The 18944-nt window shown below is 41.6% G+C and overlaps 1 protein-coding gene across 2 annotated transcripts in view; it reads right to left on the bottom strand.

The window, feature by feature from the left end:
* crppa (CDP-L-ribitol pyrophosphorylase A) overlaps positions 1–18944 on the bottom strand; it is a 151522-nt gene that overhangs the window by 109143 nt on the left and 23435 nt on the right. For both annotated transcript variants that reach the window (XM_076281235.1, XM_076281236.1), the window contains exons 3-4: positions 15294–15443; positions 3339–3443 (exon numbers count right to left, since the gene is read on the bottom strand). In XM_076281235.1, coding sequence (XP_076137350.1) covers positions 3339–3443; positions 15294–15443 — 255 coding nt within the window. The remainder of the gene's footprint in view (positions 1–3338; positions 3444–15293; positions 15444–18944) is intronic.

Below are 18944 nucleotides of genomic sequence, written 5' to 3'. Positions count from 1 at the left end.
TACTCTTTTTTATACCTTTTCCTCCATTTGTGGATTTACTATTGTATTCTCTTCTCCATCTGTGGATTACTATTTTTTATCGTACTCTCTTTTGTGGATTTACTCTTTTTATATTCTCTACAACATTGTAACCTGCAAGTGGATATTACGCCGCATTTTGTTATCATCTCCAGAGTGCTGAAAAGTAAAGAACTCATTTAACCTTGGCATCTCATTCTTCAAGCAGTATTTTTTTGTCTTTTCTTGGGTTTTTCTACGAATACCAGCAGGAGGGTAAGATAACTGGTTTCTTCTGTGGTTATTCATCTGCTCTTTCTAAGACTTGGGTTAGTTGGACTTAGGTGCTGCTGGACGGTAACTAAATCTCCATCCTTATAAAACCTGAGCAAGAAGTAGCCTATAACCTGTGTCTCTAGATAATTCTAGGGTCAAACATCTTCGCACGTTAGCCAACTGTTCGAGACCTAGGCGTAGTCGCTCCTTAGGTCATAAACATCTCAATAAGTCCACCACGGAAGCCTGATCAACTTCCAAGGGGGATATTTAAAATAGGAGCTTTAGGTTATCTGCGCCGCAGAGGGAAGTCGTGCGACTGCACTCGACAGTAGGTCCCTGCTATCTACAATAACTTCAAGGGAGGTTTCGTAGGTTTTTAACTGCTTAGGCCTGGGGTTACGTCTGAGAAACGGCTGACGTTGACTAGGTTCTGGGGGTTACCTGCAGGGGGCAACACAATGACATTAAGATCAACCCTCCTCCCTGTCACGGTCACTGATTTGTCAGCCTGCAGTGCTAATGACCCATGGAAACTATCTGTAATGGGTTACAGAACCAGCTAGTAGCAATGGATAAAGTAGTCTAAAACAAACATGAGATCACGTTTGCAAACCATGTTATTTTGAATGAACACCCAGTGCAAGGCACCAAGTTGGCAATGGATTTAGCAGGTTTAGCAATGGATAAAATAGTCTAAAACGTGAACTAAACAAACATGAGATCACGTTTGCAAACCCTGTTAATTTGAATGCACACACGATAAGGCACCCTGCCATCAGTCAAAACAAGACATTCTCGCATTATTCATAGTAGCCTATGGTGCCAATAGATAACGACAGTAGGCCTACGTTAGCTAGTAGCAATGGATAAAGTTTCTAACACACAAACTTTATCCTCGTCAAATGTAACTGTGGAAATAGCATCTGATATCTTACGATCTAGTTCCTCTGCTGCCAGACCGAGAGATTCTTCCTCGTTGTAATTATCTTTGGCTAAGGTCAGCTCTAGATTAGGGATGTTCTCCAATGTAATGAAGTCGCCTTCATCATCAGATTCAGGTCATCTGCAATCCGCTGTGCTTTGTCCATCCTTATTCCAATTGTAAACAAACAGCATGCTGGTTCAGTAAGTAGCCATGAGGTTACTTCTAGCATACAGCTGATTGGCCGACAAAACAAAAGAGCACTAATAGTCACGCCCAATTCAAACGCTGGTTTGCTTCCTGAAACTTAACCATTTTCAAAGACAAAATATACACTTTTAAAGCAACCAATGCTGTTATATGAAACATGGAATTGCTTCTTTAGGACTTCAACTTGCACATTCTGCAAAAAAACGAAAATAACTAATTTTGAAAAAAAAAACCTTCAAAGTCGTTTTTTGCGACTTGCGTCTCTGCGACTTGAGCCTGGTTTTGCCATGCCTGGTCACATATCATCTCGCAAGGTGTCGCTAGTGATCCAGATAAAGTTGAGGCTATTGTGAATGTTTTGCAGTCAGACCTAATGGAGGCTGATGGCGTCATGCCATCAGTGAGTAAGATCCGCTCCTTTCTTGGCATGGTGGTTTACTACCAGCATTTTATTGAAAACTGCTCTGTGCTTGTGAGGCCATCTGCGCTAGTGAGTAGTGTGCCTTTGGCTTATCCAGACTACACAAAGCCTTTCCTTTTGTCTGTTGATGCATCTAATAGTGGTCTTGCAGCTGTTCTGTCTCAGGTGCAGCCCAATGAGGACAAAGCTAGGCCCATTGCTTTTGCCAGTAAGTCGTTGAATCATGCTCAGTCAGTATCGTGCTCATTGGCTTGAGTTCTTCGCTATGAAGTGGGCTATTTGTGATAAATTCAGTCACTGGTTGCGGGGACACAGGTTCACTGTGTGGACTGACAATAACCCCCTTAAGTATGTCTTGACGAAGCCAAAGCTGGACGCGTGCGAGCAGCGTTGGGTGGCTAGGTTGGCCCCTTTTGATTTTGACGTCCTGTATATTCCAGGCCCTAATAATGTGGTGGCGGATGCCCTTAGAGAACCTTTTGTGAGGCCCAGGATTATGCATCGCTTGAACAGAACTTTTTATGCTGAACTGCTTAAAGAAGCACAGAACCTGCAGGTGGACTCAGTCCAAGATGTTTCGCCTGTCGTCTGAGCTTTCTGAGGTACGGGAACAGCGGGCAGCCTCCATGACTGACGGCGTGTGTGTTGGGGCCACGCATGTTGTTCAGGATGAGGCAGAGAACCTGCTGACGAGAGGGCAGTCAGCGGTCTCCTTGTCTGACAGTGTGTGTGTTGGGGCCACACATGTTGTTCAGGATGAGAGGCTGGGTCTCACATAAAGAGGTTTCTCTTTAATCGCAGAGCTGCTCCTGTTAGCTGGGGTGGAGAAATCTCACACCACTCCGTACCACCCCATGGGGAATGGTCAGGCAGAGAGGATGAACCGCACTCTGGGAAGTATGATTAGAGCTCTACCACCAAGCTACTCAACAATCTCACCTTTGCATACAACTGTACTGTCCACGAGACCACAGGGTTCCCCCCTTTCTTTTTAATGTATGGCCGCACTCCTAGGTTACCCGTGGATTTAATGTTTGATAGTGTCCTGCTGAATGGGGATACAGTGGACATTGACGCCTATGTTTCATCCTTGGGGAGGGATTTACGGGAGGCCATGGCTGTAGCTCAGTCTAATGCTAAGAAGCAGCAACGTAGGCAGACTGAGCTTTAGTGGGTATCAGTTAAGTTTGGACGGGTTCCTGCATGAATCACGCACCCAATTTTCTCGGCAGAAATGGCACAAACTGCAGTTAACCCAAACAACCACCAGGTGGCTCTTGGGATTTCTGCCACTACTATTTTTGATGCGACTTGACTTACTGCTTCCATGACGCATCCAGTTTCCAAATCAGTAGAACAATCAGAGACAGTTGAGCCATTACCAAACATATATGATAATACAATAGCGTGAGTTTATATATCTTATCAGAGGCGTCGACGCCAGCCGATTTTGCCGGGGCTTCAGCCCTGAATGTTTTTTGCAAAGTTGACTAACAAATATCATCTTACCTTCCACAGAGATGATGGACCCTCAATCAGTACAGCACTGGTGCCACAGTGCTGCAGAGCCAATTCCAAACATTCTGTGCCAAACTTAAATTCTGCCTCACTGCACTGTTCGGAGAAAAAAGAAAAATCAGCATTACAATTGGCCATTATTATCTAGATTATTCATAGCAACATTGCATAAGTGACTTTCTCTTACACATTTGTCCATTATAGGGCGGTCAAAATAAATGTCTGGATACAAGGCTATTATAGGATTGTCTGATAATCCATTGGACACAAACCCAGAGCAGTGACCAACCATTGCTGCAGTGCACAGGGAACAGTTGGGGTGCCTTGGATGTGTACTGTTCAAATCACTCCTCCCACCAACATTTTTCCTACCAGTGAGGTGATTAAACCAGAGACTTTCTAATGAGGAGACACAGCACTTAAAAAAATCCTCCATAGTTTGTAATGCCAATATGGCATTTGTCTACACATATCCCCAGGGTTTCCCGCAGCACTTTACAGTCAAGGCGGCCGCCTTGGCAAAACAGGCCTGCCGCCTTAAGTACGTCGTCAAAAAAAAAGTAGTCCGCCGTGTTACTCTGTCCTGTTTTCTCCCTTTCATTCCAAACCGTGACCAACGCCCGTCTCCCTTCTCAGCAGAACGCATTAAAAAATAATAAAAAGCGTGCCATGAATCAAAAAATAATCAGTTTTTATAATCTTTACATGTGATATGCGGAGCTGAGCGGTGCAAATATCCCGCTCCTCGCTCAGGTGGCTGTTTACTCGGCCGCTCCTCCGCTTAAATTCGCGTCAGGTCGCTCCGCTCAATTTCGCTCCCCGATCCACTTAAAAATCATCCCGCTCCAGTGACCTCACACGTGATCACGTGACTTTCATTTTTATTTCTCCAGTGACGCTGCAACGACACTGCAACAACCCAAACAACCACCAGATGGCTCTTGTGAGCAGGGTGTCTCGTAAAAAGAAATGGAGCCTGGAAAACCCTACAAAGACTTCACTATAGACTTTAGCAGACTTTAGCAGACTGGTTTAGAAATAATTGAACTCATTGAGTGCCAAAAACGTAATATTACGTTTTTCCTTCCCATGCGTTGAGTGCCAAAAACGTAATATTAAGTTTTTAGCTTTTTTTTTTAAATTACGAAACTAGACACTCTAACACACCTTATATGTGATTTTGGGAACTCTGTGATGAATGGAAATGAAATATATGACGATCGTGAAACTCATGAAAACGCACAATCTGGACATTTTATCTGGACATTTTATCATAACTCGGTTGCCGCTTTGGGTCGAATCAGTGACGCATGCACGTCAGGTCAAAACCAGGCCATTTTCGTGGGTCTATCACTAGGTTGCAGTCTCGCCAGGTCTCGCTGATCACTTCCCAGAAAGTTCACACGAGTAAGTAACAGGCAACACTTCATATTTCATGAAAGACGTTATATCTCCATTTCTAGAAAAAAAACAGCGATTTTGATGAAAACTAGCCACTGTTTAGCTTGGGTTTTCTCAGGAACAGAGGCGTGTAGAAGTACACGGTTTGCACACACCGAGAACTTAAAGTCTCATCTTTTAATCTAGAGCTATTGTATGTGTTCATAGCTATAACACAAAATATGCTGTGGCTGTACAAAAATCATCAACAATGGTCTAGATTGCTGGCACTCTAGGACAAAGCTCCCGAAAACAGCTTGGCATTCAATGAGTTAATAGCCAGAAATATCCCTGCCCTAATAAAGAAATATTTGGTTAACTGCGAGTGAATCCCGTTTGCAGCCGTAGAAGAAATGTATACACCCTGGCTGTCAGTAGAGGAGATTGCTAGTCCGCAGAAAATGTGTGGCAATTGAATGGTAGCCTATGGAACCACGGACCGAAAGAAAAATAAACTAAACATTTTCCTGAATAGAAAATATTTCTTAATTTAGTGTTCTCAAATAAAGATACATGCAATTAGGGGGTAGTGGTGTCAGCGCTCATCCAATCTGCGCGTCTACTGCGCAAGTAAAAGTGAACCACTGGCTTGTGTAAGCAACAAACAATGTTATTTAAAACAATGAATGAAGCGGGTCTTGCTGTCCATGAAAACAGCCTAGAGACTGGCTTGTCTAATCCAAAAATGGAAATTACAGGTCTTTGAATTGACACACAAAATTAGACTGCTGTAGGCTATAGCCTAAGTTAAAAGTTGAATGGGCATAAGTCACGACTTGTTGAAACAGAGCTAAATATCGTAGCAAATAGCCTATGGTGATTAGCCTGGAAAATCCAGACCCTGATAATCTAGAAAGATTAAGGGTCTGGCAGAGAGCAATGTAATGGTCCAACTCGAGGGGCGGCAACAAGCATGCATTTAAAAATCACATTGCACGCAATTGGATAACACTAGACCATGTTTACTCTGAATAATTTGGGACTTCGACGCAATCGGATAACACCATGACCAATGTGTACTGTCCTCCAACGTTTCAGCGCTGTCTTCATCAGTTTAGCTGGTTCCCCGGAATATTGGGGAAAAAGTAACGTGCATCATTGCTCTTTGCCAGAGTGTCTCGCAGAGACAATTCCATTGTGCTCTTGCGAGAACTCTGGATTTCCAGGGTATATGGTGATGACACAGCCTTTAAACATTTAGCCTACCGGTATTTCACTCTTGCTGGAGTGAAGGCAGAACGGGCTGTTGCGCAAACAAATGAATTAGGGTGATCTGCATCTCCGTTCACCAAACGCTATAGTTTTGCTAACCCATTCGCACAATAAATAATTTATGAAAGGTTCATTGTTAACGTGCGACATTTCTCCATGTGGGGTAGTGTCAAGCAGTGAAGTGATAGCCTATTAGGCAATGTTCAGACAGATGACGGGCACTGCTTTCTCTGTTGGTATTACTGTCCCTCAGAAAACTGTTAAAATGGTGTTTTTAGCAGTCAAAATGTAATTTTTTTCAGGGGGTGAAACCCCCGGTCACATCATCTGCACCCCCTCTCAGAAAATATTTCCCACGTCCCTGAATCCCGGCCATAATTTGAGGATTTACGGTACGTACTGTAGGCTATTCATCCTCTAAATATTGGCAATACTATTTTCAGACAAGTGACGGCACCTCTTCAGCAGATTTTGTTAGTTTATTTGGAGCTCCTTAAAATAGGCCAATTGTTTTTCATAAGGGTTATAGGTTTTCAGAACAGACAAATCACATACAATCCACTTGGCTTTTCATAATTAGAGCTGCAGCAGATGTCACGCAGCTCAGAATTGATCATTACAAACTGTGTTCATAGACATAAACTGTTTGCTTTTGTTTTACTAATGATTAAAAAATTATATAAAAAAAGTCAGTTTGGGTTTCCGAAACACATATTTGAATGGTAGGCTATGGATACATTACTTGGGCTTAGGAAGCAAAAAATAAATAAATCTTAAACTCTACAGCAAGTAGCCTGCCTTGGTAGGGACGTTTGAATCATGTAAATCTGACATCAAATCAACTGAAACACTTCAAAACAAACGTTCAAATAAATCATCAAAGTATCAATAAATCATCAAAGTATCAATAAAGTATCTATCTATCTATCTATCTATCTATCTATCTATCTATCTATCAATCACTCAATTAAATTTAGCCTACACACCACAAATGTGATGATATTAAAGACAAGTGTAGCCTAATAATTTAAATATCAATGTGATGTATTCAAATTACTAAATATGTTTAGCTATTAGTAATTATGCAGATCATAAAATACTATAAATAATTAACAATATAAAGTTTATATCAATTCCAAAATATGAAATAGAAACCTATGACAACCATCACTTTCTATGTGTGTGTGTGTGTCTATGTGTGTGGAGGGTCAATCAAATTCTATGGGAATGATCTCACAAACCAAATCAAATGTTAAAAAATCACAAAAGTTCTCAAGAAGATTCTCAGCGAGATTCTTCACTTATTATTAGTATTGAAACAATAATGTTGTTATCGTTGGTATTTCAGTGCAAGACAGATGGGTGTGGACAGGAGTTGGGGATATGTCCCCACCAAAGACAACCCTCTCAGAAGCACCCCTCCTCCTCCTCACCCTCCACTCCCCTCATCCCCCCCATCATTACAGCTGATCAAGTAAGTTATCTTTTAAAAAAACTTCATCCTCGTAAGGCAGCCGGGCCTGACAGACTGTGTCCAAGGCTGCTCAAGGCCTGTGCTGCTGAACTGGGGGAGCCACTAAAGCACATCTTCAACTGGAGTGTACGTCTCGGACAAGTTCCAACACTGTGGAAGACATCATGTCTCACCCCCGTCCCCAAGAAACCACACCCCAGTGAGCTTCATGACTTCAGGCCTGTCGCTCTAACATCACATGTGATGAAAACAATGGGGCGACTAGTCTTAGGTATGCTCAGACCCCAGGTACGCCATGCACTAGACCCGTTACAGTTTGCATACCAGGAAAAAGTGGGCGTGGACGATGCCATCACTTATCTTTTACACAGGACACATTCTCACCTAGACAAGGGGAAAAGTGCTGTGAGAATCATGTTCTTTGATTTATCAAGTGCTTTTAACACCATCCAACCCCTCAGACTGGGAGACAAGCTCTTGCAGATGGGTGTGGACGCTCACCTGGTAACCTGGATTACAGATTACCTGACCGAGCGACCACAGTTCGTCAGACTGAAGAACTGTCTCTCTGACACTGTGATCAGCAGCACCGGAGCGCCACAGGGAACTGTGCTCTCTCCAGTCCTGTTCACCCTGTACACATCTGACTTCTGTTACAACACCGAGTCATGCCACATGCAGAAGTTTTCTGATGACACTGCAATTGTGGGGTGTATCAGGGACGAGCAAGAGGAGGAGTACAGGAGCCTGGTGGAGGACTTTGTGCAGTGGTGCAAACTCAATCACCTTCAACTCAACACTTCAAAGACCAAGGAGATGGTGGTGGATTTCCGCAGGTCTAAGCCCGCTCTGCTACCAGTCTCCATTGATGGGGTCAATGTGGAGGTGGTAAGCACCTACAAGTATCTGGGTCTCCATCTGGACAATAAACAGGACTGGTCAGCCAACACTGATGCACTCTACAAGAAAGGACAGAGCAGGCTGTACTTCCTGAGGAGGCTGCGGTCCTTCAATGTGTGCAGCAAGCTCCTCAGGATGTTCTACCAGTCTGTTGTGGCCAGCGCCCTCTTCTATGCAGTGGTATGCTGGGGAGGAAGCACGAAGAAGAAGGATGCTGGGTGACTTGACAGGCTGGTAAGGAAGGCTGGCTCTGTAGTGGGAGCTGAACTGGAGTGCATCACTTCAATATCTAACAAAAGGACCCTAAACAAACTGATCAACATATTGGACAATCAATGTCATCCAATCTACAGCACTATCAACTATCACTGCCATGCACAACTGAAAGGCTGAGGAGCCTAGGGCCATTAAACTGTTCAATGCCTCACTAAAGGGAAAAGGAGAGATGGACTTCTCTGCTTAGTCTGTCTGCCTCTCCACCCTCTCCATGTTTGAGTACTGGCTGCCCACTACTGCTTTACTACTGTTTTACTACTATTTTACTAATGTACACAGCCCAATGTTTTCACTACTGTTTTACTGCTACACTGTTTTTCATGCTATATTAGCACACATGATCAATGGCTGCGGTCAGGCTTCTGCTACAATACTGAATGAATGAATGGCTATAACCCTATTACCTCAACCTGTTCTTGCACTGAAATAGTTTTTTTATTTTACCTTGTCTACATTATACTTTACTCTCCTATTTGTCCATATTATTTATGCTGGTCTCTAGACCTTACTCTTGCACTGTTGCACTGTTGGACTACTTTTTGCACCTTCACCATGACACTCAGGGCCAGATGTACGTACATTTGCAAACGTAGCGGTATCAGCGTCATGGACACTCCGCAGACTGCGAACGCCGTCAGACCCAAGTTTCCGTCGTATTTATCAATAGTTCAATCCTTAGTGTAAACTGCGCCTTTCTCTGCCTTTCTCCGCCCATAAACGCAATTTACGAACATCCACAACTGAATGGCAGCGCCTATACAAGCCCAGTTGAATGAAGTAAACTGATGATAACATTAAAAAGAATCAAACGTTTAGCGATCATGAAATAATATTATACATGATAAGATGTAAACAAGCAGGGAGATAATGAAGATCAGTAGTTCTACTCAAACTACGTGTGCACGTAGGCTATGGAAGATTGGTCAAATCTAGCAAGTAGGAAAGTTTAAGTGAATGACGTGAAAGTGAAAGTAAGACATTCGAAAGGCCAACGAAAGTTAAGGTTGCTTTTGGTAATACAAATACTTTCACCACAAAAAACTGGTGCTCTAAATAGTGATTCTGTTGTCTTTGAAAGGTTCTCTTATTGACGCATTGAACTGCAATTTGGATTAACACCTGCTTTTACAAGGCGGAAGTATTTAGGCGCAGAATAGACGTGCGCTTTCAGGAGCAGTCTTTGTACATACCGCGGAATACATAACTAGGCGATATTTACTCTTCCCCTCCCATCTTTTTACGCTAAACTCCCACTTTCCCCTGGATCCTCCCAAGAATGCATATGCATGACATGACAAACGCAATCTGCCACTCTCAGCTCCCGTGACAGGCAGTTTGCGCTTTTACATCATTGCGGCCTGTTTGTACATACCTCGCAATGATTTTACACGCACATTGCGAAACAAATACGCCTGAAGTGGGCGCAAAAGCGTTAGTACATCTGGCCCTCACTCTCTTGAGCACCTTGCCATGCACACATAACTAAAGGACTATGGTTGGACTACTTTTTGCACCTTCACATGACACTCACTCCCTTTAGCACCTTACCAGTCCCGGCCCTGCCACTACAAGCGTCTTATGCTTGATCACCCTCAAGCACATTGGACTTTCTAAATTGAATTTATATAGTGTATTTAGTATTTAGTTTTGTTAGTTTTCTTATCTTTCTTATCTTCTACTGTCTTTATTGTACAGTAGAGTTTAGTTATATGTTTATACTTATACTTATGTTTACCATTTCTGCTGTAAGTGCATGTTGTGTGTGATGTCTGTATGCTACTGAGACCCTTGAATTTCCCCTTGGGGATCAATAAAGTATCTATCTATCTATCTATCTATCTATCTATTTATTTATCTATCTATCTATCTATCTATCTATCTATTTCGGCATATAAGCAGTTTAATTAAATGTAATTTTCGTTGTAAACAAACGGGCTACTTGGTGACACTTGATCATGTAAACTTCCCACAACTTCAATATTTGACAACATATCATGAATGGTACTTCAAGTATGTGTTATTTTAGAGAGATTTCTGCTGGGCTATATGTCTTGGTTCATGCCTGTTAACAACTCATTGCCGTCATGGTGAAGCTTGTATCTCGCGGTTATGGAAATGCCATGCACTATGCCATTAATATAGCTAGAATAATGCATATTTCGAATTATATAATGTTTCTATAGTGCAAAATTTCACTCTGTTGTCACATGGTTAAAGGAGAATTCCGGTGTGATTTTGACCTAAAGTGTTTTGAAACATGATACCGAGTGTGTACGTATGTCTCATAGCCCATCTCGGCTTGTCCCCTGCACTCCGAAATCTGGCGCTAGTTAGCCGATGCTACCAACAAGGCGGTCAATGGTGGTGCCTCGGCATCGGCATAGCCATGCAAATAAATCACTGTTTTACACCATTTACGAGGCTCAATGTATCTCCACACTTCATTGGTAGACTTCCGAGGGCCCTGACATTTAAAACGAGACATTGAGAACTTTGAAAAAGCACTGGTAGTTTACTTACAAGAAGATTTATACAGATAGTATCTTCACGAAGTTTAGCGTTTGCAGCCATCTTGAATTTAGTCACAATAAGTCGAGCGACGAGTAAGAATGAACAGGTATGATAAGGGATCAGATTCCAAAAATAATTCTGTGGAAATGCATGGATTACAGTTTCTTCCAGTAGCAGCAACTGGAATCCATGCATTTCCACTGAATTATTTATTATTATTCCACTGTATCATGTTTCAAAACACTTTAGGTCAAAATCACACCGGAATTCTCCTTTAAAGCCACCACACATCCAAATAAATGCCCTTCGTGACCCACAGGCCGTCAGTCTCCATAGGTTAACATGGCAAAACTCGACCCCCTACCTGATAGCCCCAAATATATTTTCCATGTCTCACCTGCATAAAATATAGTATAAACACAGATATGTGTGCATTGACTTAGAATAAATGGGGTTTACTGCCTGGTCGGGACAAATGAAACAGGTGTTTCAATTGTCCCGCCATAGACATTTGGCATTATAGGCTGTTTTGCATCCATTACAAACAAACATGCAATGTGAACGTCTGGGATTGGGGAGAGCACTAAATTCTCTACTGAATAAGCATGAAGTCAAACCTTTAAATGAAAAACATTCTTTAATAATCAAAAAATAAACCGCTGATGAAGTAAACTTGTGACCATTAAAAAATCGCCTGTAATTCCGTGATAACAGGACGTAACAGGAAGGCATTTGGCTGATCAACGGAGGTTATTATGCTCTATGTTTTGTCCAAATTATGTCAGTTTATCGTCGTTGCACTCGGGAGAAAATGGGAATGTTTCATTCGTCCCGCGTTTCAATCGTCCCGGTTGTACCCATGATGCGACGTTTTTCTTTAGAAATCTTTTTATTGAATCGAAGTTGTAGCCTACTACAGACAGTCAATGAGGTGTTCTGAAGTAGGCTTAGGCTGGGTGTAGGCTACTTTGAAACTTCTGCGGGATAACGGGACCATTTGTTTTTAAAACATAACTTGCATCTTTCCATTCCAAACATTATTAGGCCTAGGCCTATTTTTATCATTTTTTTGCAAGGTGTTGCTCCTGGCAAGACTTGTTTATAAGACGTTTGGTGATTAATTCATAGCTGTTTTTGGGACACGTTAAACTAAATAGGGCCTAATGAGCGCATACAGGGACTAAAACGACTTGTTGCCGTTTTGGGACATTAAGCTACGTTAAGCTTTTCCACGTTAAGGATTTTATTAATTTATTTATATATTTAGGCTACTTGCGCAAACCCTGGATACTTTTATTGCCACACAACAATATTGGTGGTATTTGTTGTTACATTAGCTTCAGAAAGCACCGCTTCAGAAAGCTGCACTGCTTGTGAAAGAATGGGGTGGGGGAGGGGGGCTTAACGTGAAAAAGCTTAGCATAGCTTAATGTCCCAAAACAGCAACAAGTCGTTTTACTCCCCGCAGGTCTTGCCTGAATGGTGGGGGGAGGGTAAGATGGGATGACCAGAGCCGTTTTGAAAACACTACAGTGTAAAATAATCTACTGTAGATTTTTCAAGTACACATTGAATTTGAATTTAGATTTCTGAGTAAGTGATCTAAAATATTATAGCCTAGACCCCATCTTATACCCAATGCATTGAAGCGCAAAGCATGATGCAAGTGTTTTTCCTTGTTTGAGATCACCTTGCATGATCACAAATTACTATTCCGACAACATTAAAAATGATAACGCCACTGACCAAGAAAAACATAGCCTGAAGTCAAATGCAAAATATTTAAGTTGTTTTGAGGGCAGACTGTTAGGAAAACTAACTGCTTAATGGCAAGACCTTAGAAACCCTGGCAATGTGATTGCAAAGACTGTGCTGGTGTGTTTGGATGAATGTGTTGTGGGTATCTATGGACAAATATGGGCTGTACTGTGTTCAATGAATGTGTTCAGTGTATAATGGACTGTAGAGAGCGGCGGTCCAGACTAGAGGTGCAATGCGGAAGGCTGAATGAGGACAGACGGCTGGGTGGCCAATGCCGGGATGCTATTCAATGCAAGCTAAGTATATATTTTAAGTAAGTATTTGTGTTTTAATATTGTGTATCTGTACCTATAAGAGCCACTCTGCATAGCGGACTGTGTCCTGATTACCGCTGTGTTGCAGTGAAGGAGACGTCCTGCTGGGGGAAGCGGACAACTGGGAGAAGTGTGTGATCAACAGTGTGTGGTCCACATCCTCCACTCAACGGCATGTGTTATTATGTCAACATTCTCCACTCTCTATTCCGACATAAAGGTCCATAAAGTCCTTCCTCTTATCAATTTACTATTTAGCTCCATTATAGCCTGAGCTCGCTGCTCGGTGGAGGCATAGACTAAGCTGCTGTATGTTTGTTCCGGTGTAGCTTTGGGGATGGACCCTCAGCCACTACACCAGCAAACAAGTGGGGGACGTTCGCTGTGGCTGTGTGGGTTTCCCCCTTACTGGAGGTTAGACTATAGACCTTCGCCGGCTGACTCATTTGTGGGTTTGTCTCTTCTCTAGTAGTAGGCTACCTCGGACTTGAACCTCTTTTTTTTGTACTGATCGGTGGGGACAGCCAACCAGTACGGACTCATTTTATTAACAGGACTGTCGGGAGGGGGCTACAAGGTAACTGGGTGTGTCTTATCGCAAGCTGATGACTTGGTGCCCCCCCACTCTCTTTGTCTGAATTGATGCACTATTGTATCCTACTACTGAATGAATGTTAGCAGGGCGTGTGACTGCCCCTAGTGGTGCCCCTTCTAGATCAGTCAGCATACCTACAGTCCTGTGTTGCCTTTGTATGAATAAAATTTAACAATAATACGGTACATCATTTGTGGCTTTGTGTGTTGTCTGTATCTTGGGTGGATCTGGTTCCTGTGTCTTGGGGAAATAAATGTTCTTAGGATTTTTAATCAGTTATCGAGGTAAGTGTTTTTTAAGGCAATGTTTCTGATTGTATCCCCTTGTCAGTGTAACTTTGATTTTTCACCACCTACGAATTAAGTTAGGCAAGTAGAAATGTGTCTATACTCTTCTTGTCACACACACACATGTTTAGCAAAGCAAGCTTTGGTGGAATCCTGCTGTTGCATAGATGGTTGCGGGTGCAAGCAGATTCTTTCTGCAGAGATGCGCTCATCTCCAAAATATCATTGCGCTATGGGATTTTGTGCTCCTTATTTTTTAAAGGGAATGGCAGATGTCTAGCCTAAAAATCTAGACACACCCTAGTGGCAGCAAATGTAATTTGCAGCCAGGGTAGTCTAGCAACTCTCCGTTAGCTTGCGAGCTGGAAAAATGAAACTTCTATCAGGCCAATCACATTGCGTATAGAGTCGGCGATGGTTCCGCATGAATTTCCTGCTACTTGAAAACAAAGATGATGGATGCTGCTGCTGGCGAACAGCGGCCTTTGAATCGCGACTCGAGTTAAGCTTTTTTCAAATTGCCAAAAGTTTGATCAACTAGCCAACTAGCTCCGCTGGTTGGAAAATGCATGGGACTCATGAGTTGTAGTGCTATCCTATTGCGTGCAGAGAAAATTTGAAAGAGAACTGTTTATCCCGCCCCTCGAATTGAGCAGTGCCTTTGGTAAGTTCCCAGACCCTACATCTTCATGTGGTTCTGGCTCGTCAGGCTAGCAGATGTCACTTTCATTGGTTTAATGGATATTATGCCCAAAACACACCCATTAAGAAACATAAGAGCAACCCTTTGGAACCATGTGTCTGCATCTGATCGCTTTTTCAGCTGTCAAGATAGCAAATGTGGACTAGACGTGCCCTAAATGTGCTTAAACCAAACGTTTCTGACCATGCCTTTTAGATCGTCAAAGTAAGGGCCTGTGTACATCGGTTTTAAGCAGACACATCCTGAAAAAAAAAATTGGTGTACTATAGGAAGGTCTAGAAATATGATATGGGATGTGATATGGGCAGTGGTATTTTGTGATTCAAAAGTGGCATTCAAATGTCCTCAAACTTGGGGACAAAATGTTAATGCAACTGCCATTTAGAACCAATACTCACTTTTTCGGACATGAGCAAACATGCACTAGCTCATTTCAACCTGTGAAAAAGGGATGAAGATTGTAGATTACTTACATGCTGATAAGCCTGGTAGATTATATCATAAATAAATCCTTGTGGCATCTCACTGGCTCTGTATCTGGCCCTCTCCAGGGAGTGGTCAAGGTATCCCCCAGTAGTTGCTGCAACCACTGTGGAGACAAGTGGTCGGACAGCTCCTGAGGCCTAATTGAAATGCATATCCCCATCAGTAAAAATCCAACAAGTCATGTATCATTAACATTTACTATGGCCAGACAAGCTTTATGCCACACAAATCAAAAGTAATAAAAATGGCTAAAGGGTGTATAACGACAAAGTGATAGAAAATAATGAAATTATCCAGTGCAAATGTTTGCATTCCCCTTCATGAAATATTTTGTAAAATTGTGTATGTTTTCTCTTTGCCTTTACCACCAGGGCTTAAGTATCCTTCCAGGTTGCTGACGTTGGTCTTCCCAGTTTACAGTACCCTCCAGAATTATTGGCACCTCTGCTAAAGTTGACTTAAAAACTAGTTGATCTATTGTACTCTCACAATGAAAACAATCAGGAAAAATGCAACCTTGATGGGAAGTACATTTATTTTGAGAAAAGGACAATCTCATAAAGAAATAAATATTTTTTACAAAAACACATCACTCACAATTATTGGCATCCCTGCTTGTAATACCTTCTTAAGCCTCCCTTTGCCAATAAAACAGCTTGTAATATTCTCCTATGACGCCTCATAAAGTTGGAGAATACAAAGCAAGGGATTTAAGACCATTCGTCTTTACAAAATCTCCCCAGAGTTTTGAACAGGGGGCTGAGATGGCAATGGTCGCAGCTTGATTTTGTGTTCAGTAAACCATTTTTGCTTTGATCTGGATGTTTGTTTTGTTTAATTGACCTGATGAATGATCCAATCATGACCAGTGTTGGGCAAGATACTGAAAACGCAGTGATTGCTTATTTAATATAGATTATGCATTCTTACATTGTGGAGAGAGCATGCATTCTCTCCCTGTACTGCTCTCCCTCAAACCGCTACAGCCCGCACCGCTTGTGCAAGGACTTTTCATGCAGACTACAACTGCCGCGGTGTAGCCTAGACAATTTTGTTCAAAATTGTATAGCCTACTTATCACAACATTGTCAATCGCGTTGTCAATTGCAAACATTAATTTATTCAAACGTCTCTCTACCGAACTACGTGGCTTAATTGGCAAAGGACATAGTAGAGAAAGCACCAGTTTGATAAATGAACCAGTAGTGGAAATATAACTTTTAAGAAACAATCTGTGGCCTAGAGTAGACTACTGCAAAAAACATTGGGTAGGCTACTAGTGACGAGAATCAGCCAACCACTCAAACCGAACTAAATGGCCAGTTGAATGTTAATTCTCTAAAAGGCAAGCAGTTCAAGAGTGTGCTAAGAAATCATTCTGTTTTTGATACTGTAGGCCTACTTAAATTGACAATTGACAAGCTCCATTGCGCTAGAGAGTTAAGCTGTAGCTGCAGTATGTTGATTGGCATGTTTTAGTTATGTAAAGACGTGTTCAAGGAGTTAAGATAGAGCCTGTATCAGGACCATATTTAGTTCAATGTGTTATATGTACTATTTTTGGTAGCCTACTGTACTTAAATGGCCAGTATTTTCTTTATTCATTGAAGCCTCTATGTTTACAGGTTTGTGGTGATGATGCACAATGTGCTATAGGTGCCAAAATCTATGTTTGGTACTGCCACATTGTTTTGTTTTGTCATGGTTCATGTGTGCTATAAATATTACACTTTGAGAGGGGGGAAATTGTGGCAGAGAATCATGATATCAATTCTAGGCAAGGCTAGGGTTGCAAAATTCTGGGAATTTTCAAAGTTGGAAACTTTCCATGGGAATTAACGGGAATATATGGAAATTAACAGGAATAAACTGGGAATTTTTAATATGGCAAGTTAGTCTATAACAGGGAACTTAAATGTAGTGGACAAAACCCCATCTTGCAGCATAATATTAGTTAAAACAACCTGATTTAATGCAATTTCAGTCAAATTTCTACCCTGCACATACGTCAATCCCATGCACACAGCAATCAGCATAGGCTACTAGACATAAAGGAAACCTATGGTGTGTTCATGTGCATGGGGAAAATAAATTCCCAGTGAAAATGTCATCTCATGTGGGAATAACTGATGTGAAACTGGGGGAAGTTGGCAAACAGAGTTGCCCAGTTATTGGCTTGTCGTCACTTTTGTCCTCATTCAAATGCGTGTACGTCATTTTGCATAAACTGTAATGGGACGATTAATCTGTCTGATTAAGATTGACAATTTATATATAACTTAAATAATCTATAAGGTTTGGTTAGGGTGGTATGTTGTGTCATTATATATATATTTTTTTTTTTTTTTTACCATTTTCTGGGATTTTAACTGAACAAACTGATAGTCAGTTAATGTTCCAACCAATCGGATTTTGTTGTTGAGTGGCGTGGTTTATCTTGGGCAGTTCAGTTGTTTCAGTGTTGCTAGCTTAGCACGCTAGTAAACCATAGGTAGAGAATGGGATTCCCGCTAGCATGGTAGCTAGCTTTGTATGCTAAGCTAAGCGAAAATACGAACAAACAAATCATATTGCTTATTACGAAACAAAATGTTAATGTTTGTATATGAAACAGTATGAATTACCAAAAATTCCCGTAAATTCCCATAATTTGCTTTAATTCCATGAAAGTTTCCAATTTGGAATATTCCCAAAATTCCCCAGCTTAACTTCCCATGGAAAGTTTCCGGAAATTTACCGGAAATTTTCCGCCCCTTTGCAACCCTAGGCAAGGCTCATATTTTTCCCCGAATTGTGCAGGCCTAACTGACACTGAATTCTGCAATATAGTAATAAGTTAAATATTATCATCATTATTATTGCAATCCTTCTGTAGGCTACATGGAAAGAGTTCAATGAGGATGCAATGTGAAACAATGTTAAATGGCCTATTTTCAAAGTGGTTATTGCTGCTCAATTTTGTACACACACACACACACACACACACACACACACACACACACAACCTTAGGTTGTCCTCATCCTGCTTTGAACACAGTTGTATAGCATTTTAAGCACCATCAGTTTAGGAAAAGCCTACGCTGTGACTGACCTACCAAAATAAGTTCTAATGTGCATCTGAGAGTTTGGGGATATTGTCGCACACTATGCAGAAGGTTACGGTGCTCAACCTGTTGTTACTCTTCAACTAAATAAGGTGTTCCAGAGAGAAGTTGTATGTTCCGTTGCAGACAAATGAATCCATAACACCGTGGACGTCAATTCCGATGTAAACATACCAGTGCAAATAACTCAGGTCGCTGTAGGCTATTTGTGGAGGTTTCTTTAGGCTATGAAGGCTATATATGTAGGCCTATTGGTGTTGTGTTGTGGCTATGTTGTAAGAATGTGAAATTGATATAACGAGGCTTTTGTGCAATAGGCGAAAAAGAGCAGAGAGATAAACAACAATGCGATGTTACAAGATGGAAACGAAAGGGAAAAGGCGTTTAACATGTCCATTTAAATTGTAACCTAATGCACTCTTGCATGTTTTAAATCTGAAATAAGGAGGAATGTGAGGAGGCTGCTGTAAAGAATGCATCTGCAATCAAACATGAAATACAATCGCGGGAAACACAGCTAAGGTCGGGAGACGT

Source organism: Alosa pseudoharengus, unplaced genomic scaffold (assembly GCF_046254945.1).
Source record: "Alosa pseudoharengus isolate Yale_2024_CS ecotype anadromous, Long Island Sound unplaced genomic scaffold, YU_APseudo_1.1 YU_APseudo_1.1_scf_12, whole genome shotgun sequence".
In the NCBI taxonomy this organism is placed as follows: domain Eukaryota; kingdom Metazoa; phylum Chordata; class Actinopteri; order Clupeiformes; family Clupeidae; genus Alosa; species Alosa pseudoharengus.
The sequence above is the reverse complement of the archived record's forward strand: the minus strand, read 5'-3'. Positions and strand labels throughout refer to the sequence as shown.